The sequence below is a fragment of the Carlito syrichta genome, unplaced genomic scaffold (genome assembly GCF_000164805.1).
Source record: "Carlito syrichta isolate Samal-C Ts95f unplaced genomic scaffold, Tarsius_syrichta-2.0.1 Scaffold117927, whole genome shotgun sequence".
NCBI lineage: Eukaryota > Metazoa > Chordata > Mammalia > Primates > Tarsiidae > Carlito > Carlito syrichta.
In genome coordinates, this window is record NW_007062023.1 from 147,672 (window position 1) to 156,215 (window position 8,544).

The 8,544-nt window shown below is 58.2% G+C and overlaps 2 protein-coding genes across 6 annotated transcripts in view; both read left to right on the forward strand.

The window, feature by feature from the left end:
- IFT122 (intraflagellar transport 122) overlaps positions 1-625 on the forward strand; it is an 82,862-nt gene extending 82,237 nt beyond the window's left edge. For all 5 annotated transcript variants that reach the window (XM_008074826.1, XM_008074827.1, XM_008074828.1 and 2 more), the window contains one exon: positions 174-625. In XM_008074826.1, coding sequence (XP_008073017.1) covers positions 174-263 — 90 coding nt within the window. In that variant the 3' untranslated portion in view covers positions 264-625. The remainder of the gene's footprint in view (positions 1-173) is intronic.
- Positions 626-7,297: 6,672 nt separating this feature from the next.
- The window catches only part of RHO (rhodopsin), a 6,246-nt gene continuing 4,999 nt past the window's right edge, over positions 7,298-8,544 (forward strand). Inside the window, exon 1 of the mRNA XM_008047820.2 lies at positions 7,298-7,753. Coding sequence (XP_008046011.1) covers positions 7,393-7,753 — 361 coding nt within the window. The 5' untranslated portion in view covers positions 7,298-7,392. The remainder of the gene's footprint in view (positions 7,754-8,544) is intronic.

Here is an 8,544-nt window from a genome sequence, read left to right on the forward strand (position 1 = left end):
AAGGGGCCTCAGAACCCCCTCCCTCTCCAGCCCCCAGACCAGGGAGCTTCAGGACTGTTTCAGGCCCACCTCGCTGCCCAGACCCCTCCCCTCGGCTGGGCAACACCCCTGGCCCCAGACTCAGGGCTGCAGAGCCAGAGCTGCAGTCCGGGGTGATGGTTGTCTCTCCTCAGATGTTCCACTCCGAGGACTATGAGCTGCTGGTGCTTCAGCACACCTGCTGCCCCTACTGCCGCAGGCACATTGATGACCTCAGCCCTTGACGATGCCCTGGGGACCCGCAGCAACCTCCACCCGCCTTGGAGTCTGCCGGACTATAGAAGACAAGAAAGAGTTAAACTGTCAGAATGTGTCTCCCCAGATGAAGTTTGTATTTAGGGGGGGCCTGTGCAGCCATGGAATCCCTATTTATGGCATCTTGTGCCTTGTAAATAGCACCGGGAGATGGGGAAGCGAATGTACATATATTTTCTAAGGGAAAAAAATCTGTTCCTTTCAGAAGGGCTCTGAGTCGTTCACGGCAGCCTGCCGGAGTCCACAGATCTGTCAGACCGTTCACTTGCACACTTTGCCAACAGATTGCCTCGATGACGACAAATAAAAGGGCGACTTATTTTCATCAGTGTCTGCATTGTAGCAAATCTTTGTATTGTCTGCAACTTAATTTCCTTATGCAAAAGTGCACCTGTTTCTAATTTGATCCTAAAGGAACATTGCATTTGTGTGCTCTTAAAATTTAATCTAATCGACATGGCAATCTGGAAAAGGGTAGGAGTGGGTATTTTTTTGTTGATTTATTTTGGCTTAAAGGGAACTCGACAAAATAAGATACCTGGCTCCAAAGGAGATGGCAGAGGCTGAAACGAAGTCTCCTGTGTGGCCACCTGATCAAGGCTCCTCTTGGGTTCTGGAGCACGCCCACCCCTCTCCCTCCACCAGCCCCAGCCCCTAGGAATGCCCCAGCCAGCTGACACGCTCCCTTTTTCCTCCAGCTCCTCAGGCAGGTAGGTTCCATTTGCGATTCCCCACTGCCGAGGTCCCTTCCCGTGGGCACCCTGGTACTCAGTCCAACACTCGAGAGTTTGGAGGGGGAAGCTGGGGAAGGAGAACTCACCTGCCCTGGGGACCTTCTCAGCATTGACGACATTTCATTCCCCGCGTTGTCTCCAGTCTCATGGCAGCCCTGGGAAGGAAAGGTTCTCATTTCCAACTGCTCTAGGGAAGGGGGTTCAAGGAGTCCCGGGACCGCCCCCAGCCCTGAGGAAGAGGCCCATGGTTTGTCCAGCCCCGAGGCCCTGTCCCCTCTGCCCACTGCTCTGCCTGCCAGGAGGCAGCAATGCAGGGCTTTGCGCAAGCCCGACAGCAGCCAGGCTCGAGCGGGAGAGGGACTGGGCTGTTGGGGAGCTGCTGCAAACCACCCCACGGGATGCTCAGCGCCAAGGGGCAGGGCTGGACCATGTGTCCACTGGAGGGGGCGAAGACACTGAGGCCCGGCCAGGGGAGTGTCTGTCGAGGCCACCAGTGGAAAGTGTCCAAGCTAGAGCCCAACCTGGGACCCTGAACCCATCCAGACCAGCCCCAGCCTCCCTGCCTCCCTCTGCCTCTCCCTCTGGAGATGACGGAGGAACATGGAGAAGGAAGCCAGACAGTTGTGCCAACAGAACTCCTCCGTGGAGTGTCTGACTACTCGCGATCATGCTTGCTCTCTCTCGCTAAACATTTATTAACGTGTTAGGGTTTCCATTGACGCGTTACTTGAACTGAAATCATTTGCATATGGCTAGGAAAAAGGGGAGAGGGGAAAACGGCTCCAGCTACCCAACAGTCAATCACAGCGGCAGATCAGATGGTCCCTGGCTCGGAGTGGGGGAGGGGACCCAGCCAAGACTCCAGGAATGCAAGCGGGAGTAAGGCACGCGGGAGGTGCTGAGGCTGCCATGTGGGCTCTGCTGCCACGGGGAATGGTAGCACCCACTCTCGCACCCGCGCTAAGCTCCAGCGCCCACTCTCGCACCCGCGCTAAGCTCCAGCACCCACTCTCGCACCCGCGCTAAGCTCCAGACGCTCCTTGCACACATCGGCGCTTCTCATCCGCGACAGCCCCCCGAGGCTGCCCACTGTGCAGATGATGAAGCTGAGGCTCAGCAACATTGTGTCTTCTTTCATTCAACAAACATGCACCCCGCCAAGGCAGGCTTCGAGCCCAGGTGGGGCCTTGGAACGTAAGCCCTGTGTTCTGTGCTGTCCTGTCCCACCCTGGTCTGGGTCTTAACCATGTCCCATCCTCTCTCCCAGGCTGTTTCCCCATCTCACAACTGTGCCACCAAGGTTCCAGCCTAGCCTGCATCTGTGAACAGGGCTTGATAGGAACCCCGTCCACCCCTCTGATGCCCGTGACAAGGAAACACCACAGGGACCCGACATGCCCATTTAACTAAGAGGAGACGGAGGCCCAGAGACAGCAGCGACCACCAGAGACTGCACAGCCTGGCGGTGGTTCGGGCTGGGGCTTGATCCCGGTCTCCTGTCTCCAAGTGCTCAAGGTGATGCCCATGTCCTTGGAAGGAGGAGGCGGATTGGGCGACCTCAGGTGGATCTGACTCTGGCCCCGCCTCAGCCAGCTGGCTGTCGTGGGCCTCGGGTTCCCACCTGTCCCCAGCAAGGCTGTGAAGCTGGGAACCCCTCGTGGCTCGTGCACAGGTGGACGGACGCCCCTCCTCCGAGGTTGCTACTGTGTCTTCTCCCTGGCACGATGCTTGTGTGCCCACAGCAAAGGCAAGCTAGGCAGAGGAGGTTTGGGCGGGCCATCACTGGGGAGACGCTTAACGCCAGGACTCCCTGAGACCCCTCCGCCCAGACTCCAGAACACATTCCTGGAAGGGAAGCCTCACAGTGCCCTTCCCTGCTTGTCCACACTGCTAGCCAGCTGACCCCAGACTCCTAGGCCCTGCCCTCCGTCCTTGCCTCGCCACCCCAGAACCCCAGCACTGCTCCACCCAGCTGGCCCCTCCCCCCTTCCTTGCCCAGGAGGCTCTTGCCAAGGCAGGCGGCTCTGGGAAGCCTCCTGGGTGCCCTCCTGGTCCACTCTTGCTCCTCTGGGCTCCCACAGCACGGGGCGGGGAGCACACGCCCATCTCTCGCGGTGATTCATTCCCCTGTCTGCTGCCCATGAGACCGGGAGCTTCCTGGGGTCAGGGACCGTGTAGGGTCCGTCTCAGTGTCCCCAGGGCCGCATGGAAGGAGTCTGGCAAAGGGGTGGGAAGGAAGGAGAGGAAGGAGGGAGGGAGGGAGAGTTGGCCTGTCTCCCTCCCTCACTCCCCTTGACATCCTCAGGGATGGTGAAGGCCTCACAGCCTCAGTGACGCAGTCAGCTAAGTCCTGCGGAAGGGCCTGGAAAAAGAAAGGGGGGGAGGGGGAGGATGCTGACCCAGCACCTCCTTCCCTGCGGAGGCTTAAGAGCAATTTGTGCCCTGCCAGCTAAGCCCCTAATCCTCCACGGGAGAGGGCTCGGGCACCCCAAGACGGCCACGTCAGCCTTCGGAGACAGCAGCCCCAGGGCGCTGACCCCGCCTCTTCAGCGCCTCACAGCCCTTCCCCGCCTGGCAGAGGGGCAATGGCTCAGAAAGTCACCCACACGCGGGCTTGGCCATCACCCAACCATGGGCCCTCTCTGGATGGCCAGACATATAGGGAACACTGGCCAGGCCTGTGTTGAGAGCCCCCCCTGCCTAGGAACCTTGACCCTCCAGATCCCCAGTGGTCAGAGGGGAGGGAGGCCCTCCTCACAGGGGTCATCTGTTTACTCGCTCAACAAACGTTTATTGAGCACCTACTGCGGCTGCAAGTTCACACGCAGCAATGAACAGGCCAGCCCTGCATTCTAGAGAGAGGTGAGTCGGTTAGTAAGAAACAGACAGGCCCATCACTGAGGGTGACAAGTACCGTGTGGACACTGAGCACAGGGGTCTCTCCAAGGACATGCATGTGAGCTGAGACTAAAGGAGACTCAGGAAGAGATTAATACAGTTGGCGACACGTACTGGTCACTTCCAAGCACTCCCGACGGGCCACATTTCCATATGACAGAGGGGGGTCTGTGACCAGGACGGAAGAGCACTGGGTGCACTCAGGTGTGTGGCCTCAGTGCCAAGGAAGGGTGGCTGTCAAGGAGCTTCGCCCCATGGGGGAGGACAGGAACCTCAGCTATATGGTCTGAAGATTCATAACCGAGATCTTGAGGGGAAAGCGGGTCAAGTTCAATCTAGAGATGGTTGTAGACCCTCCACCCCCAAGGTTTCTTCATCCCAGCAAACCAGGCCAAGACGGGGCAAGTGGGTGTCGGGTGCCTCAGAGGCCAGCTAGAATCCAGCCTCCTCCCCTCAGGGCTTCCACTGCTCCACATCAGTTCTGGGGCCTCAGTCTAGGGCCTTTCCCCCACCCCAGCCCAATCTTTTTTTACTCAGTTATACCACAGTGTAAAGGACTGGCCGATTTTTCCTGAGATCTGTCTTTCATGGGGGGAGGGAGGTACGACGGGAAACCCCCAAGGCCCAGTTGACGGTGCGTTAGAGCCCAGGCTGTCACTGATGTGTCACCCAGGACCTGAGCAACTCGCCGCAGACCTGGACCTCAGTCTTTCCGTCCGCTACATGGATGTAGCAGGGAGGATCAGGGTAGGTGACCTCTAGTGACCCTTCCAGCTCACTCTGAGCCTGTTGCTCAGAATAAACAGCACTTTTGGTTTAAAAAAAATTCTCCATCAAGCTTTACAGTGTCACCTCAAGGATGGCCTTTAGTTCCCCATCACCAGGGGAAGTTAAGGATTGTTGGGATTGTCAAGCTCTCACAGAGGAAGAACCTGGCAGAGAGGGGAGGTACTTAGGGAAATCGTCTAGATCCATTCACCTACTCACTTGTGCATTAGACATGCCCAGGAAGCACCTTCTATGGGCCAGGTCCTGGGGACTCGTCAGTGAACAAAAGACTAAAATTCCAGCTCTTTCTACTACATGCCAGGCACCACACTGGGCTCTGGGAACCCTCTCGTGAGCAAGACAGACCCAGGTCTGCCCTGTGGACTCATATTACAGCCTGAGAGATGGATAAAAGCCGTGCGAACAGGACAAATAAAAATTCCAAGCTGTCACAGCACTAGATGACCAGCAAGGTGCTAAATACTGTTGAGCTGTGCGGGGGGTCAGGGGCTCAGCCCATCCTGGGGGGCTGCTTGTGTGCACGACTAGACCCAGGGCATCCAGCACAGCCCCCTTCATCCGGCCACTAGAGCCCATGGCAGAATCAAACCATCCACCTTGACCTCATTAGCGCTGAGCCTAATCACCAGGCCAAGCGCCTTACACGGAGAGAGGCCACACCCCCACCCCCGCCCTGCCTCAGTCCCCTGGGTGCCAAGTCCTGTGAGACCCCAACACTGCCCAAGACAGGCAGAGGCCCGAAGCCCAGGTGGGCTAGAGGGAAGGGGACACTCTTCTGAGTAGACACACCTAGGAATCGCCAGTGGGGAGAGAGACTAGGTAGCAGAGGGCCTAAGGCCCAAGTCTTGGAGACAGAGCCCTTCCCTGGCAGGCCCTCTATGCCTGGCCTCAGGGCTTTTGCCCTTGCCGGTCTCTCTGCCTGGGTGTCTTTTCCAGATGAAAATGGAAGGTTCCTCCCATTCCATTCTCAGCTCAAGCTCTGGCTACTCAGGCCTCTCCCCACGGCTCTGGGAGTGGGTAGAGACGGAAATCTCCCTGCTGTTTCATTACTTGTTGGGGGCCCCCCTCCCTCCTCCCCTTACAGAAATGCTGGCTTCTTGTGGGCAAGGGTTTGACCTTTCTTGTCCCTGTATGTCCCCTAGAACTGAGCACCCTGTCTGGGTCTCACCAGGCACTTGGTACACACATGGGCTGGACGGTGGTCATCGAGGGCCCCCACGCTGGGTACTCCCAGTGCCCACACAGGCCACCCCAGCTACCCCGCTTCATTCCTAGGAAGTGTCACCGTGCTCCTTTTATGGCTGGGGGGGGGGGGCGGGCACTGTCAAGCCTCCGTCTGCCCCCAAACCTCCTTTTCTTTCCTTCCCACAGTGCATCCTGCTGTCCTGGGACTGGCCTTCATGGGGCTCCTTGTAGCTGACCAGACCTCCCCAGTGCCCTGTCTGCTGCAGTGTCCAAGCAGGCCTGTTTCCAGGGCCGGTCTCCTCTTCAGACTGGAGTACCTGTCTGCACGGGGTCCTGGCTACAAGGCCTTGCTCTGGGAGCCCCGAGAGGCTCTGTCCCCTCCCTGCTCCAGTCATCCCCTCCATCCTTCCTCCCTCTACTCCATTTTGGGGACACCTGAGTCACCTTTCTGAGATCTGCTCACCGTCCACTGCCCTCTGGATAAAGTCAGGCTCCTGGCCTTGGCATTCAGGACCCACGTCTTCCCACTCAGCAACATAACAAACTGCTCCTTCCCTCAATGGCCCAAGCATGGCCTCCCTGGACAGCGTCTCCCCAGGCGGTCAGCCCCCTGCCTCCGTGGCCTCACAGACACCCGTTCCTGGGGGAATCTGCTTCTGCCCACATCTGAGTCCTCCTCAGTGCCTAAGCTCCTCCAGGCAGGGCCGGTGCTTCTTCCATCTTCGTACCCCAGAGGCCTGCACATCAATGTTTCATGAAAGAGTGAATGAGTGCCTTCCAACTCAATGCAACAAATAGTTTTTGAGCTCCTGGGTGCCAGCCCATGTGTCTGGCACCGGGAGAGCCTCAGCTGGCAGGATGCAGCCCCTGCCCTCATAGAGCTCGTGAGACGGCAGGATGAGCTGGTGTCAGTGTGGTGACTAGATGAGCCGGTGGTCACCCAGGGAGGGAAGGACTGGGCAAGAGACTGCGTATTGGGAGGAGAGACTGAGAGAACAAGCAGAGAGCCTGTGGCCGCCTGGGAGTTCAGAGTTCAGCTCAGAAAAAGACTGGAGGTCAGCTCATGCTGAGGCAGAGGAAATGGCATGGGGTCCTCGGTGCCTACCCCAGGCCAAGGCCACCAGTCTGGGCTGGGCAGAAATTCCTGGCGGGGGGAGCTATGGGACAGACAAGTTGGGGGCATCCCCCTTCCCTTTCCCAGCCCGGAGCGCCTCCCCTCCCTGACCTCCGCCTTCCACCTGGTGTCACCTTGGCCCCTCTTAGAAGCCAATTAGGCCCTCAGTTTCCGAAGTGGGGATTAATATGATTATGAGCACCCCAATCTTCCAGGTGCTGATTCAGCCAGGAGCTTAGGGAGGGGAGGTCACTTTATAAGGGTCTGGGGGGGGTCAGAGCCCAGAGTCGTCCGGCCAGAGCCCTGGGTGGCTGAGCTCAGGCCTCAGCAGCATTCTTGGTCAGAGCAGCCCACTGGGCAGCCGCGAGGGCCGCAGCCATGAACGGGACGGAGGGCCCCAACTTCTACGTCCCCTTCTCCAACGCGACGGGCGTGGTGCGCAGCCCCTTCGAGTACCCGCAGTACTACCTGGCAGAGCCATGGCAGTTCTCCATGCTGGCCGCCTACATGTTCCTGCTGATCGTGCTGGGCTTCCCCATCAACTTCCTCACGCTCTACGTGACCGTCCAGCACAAGAAGCTGCGCACGCCTCTCAACTATATCCTGCTCAACCTGGCCGTGGCCGACCTCTTCATGGTCTTCGGAGGCTTCCCCAGCACCCTCTACACCTCTCTGCACGGATACTTCGTCTTCGGGCCCACAGGATGCAACCTGGAAGGCTTCTTTGCCACTCTGGGCGGTACGAACCAGGGCGCGGGTGGGTGGGGGCCGCAGGAGCCAGGGCTCGTGCAGGGGTGTGGGCACCATACTGAGCTTGGGCGAGACAGCCAAGAGGCCCTCTTCCCACTTCTTCTCTGCTGTCAGCATTATCCAAAGCCCTCATCGTGTATTCGGTCAGCTAACACTGTTCTTGGTGACCAGCGAGGTGCTGTTTGTGGAAGGAGACATTGAATGCTGCATCTGCCTCTTTGGGAGGGGTGCTTTTATCTCATTTAACAGCAAGGAAACTGAGGGGTGGAGGAATTCAGGCGCTTGCTAGGGGCCACACGGGGAGGAGGGCAGAGCTAGGTTTGGAGCTCCCATTATGTGGCCCCTCAGTCACGTTCTGAACACCAAGTCTCTGTTTCTCTTGGAGCAGCTGTGCTGGGTCAGACCCAGACCAGGCACTGAGGAGAGGGCTGGACAAGCCAGATTCCTCCTCGCCAGGGGCCCCGTCTTGGAGTGGGATGCAGACTCTCAGTCCTCCAGTCACTGGTTTTCTCTGCACTGGGCAATGGGCTTAGTGCCCCCTGGCATCGATCCAACTCCCTTCCCAGCCAACCTGATCCTTGACTGTCCTCTAACCTCTCTGCCATGTCTGAATGCTGGCTTTCTTTTTCTTTCCTTCTTTCTTTCTCTCTTTCTCTCCTTCCTTGCTTCCTTTTCTTTCATCTTTCATCTTTCTTTCTTTTTTCTTTTTTGAGTTGGAGTCTCACTCTGTCGCCCAGACTGGAGTGCAGTGGCCGCTCCCGGCCACCGCAGCCTCGACCT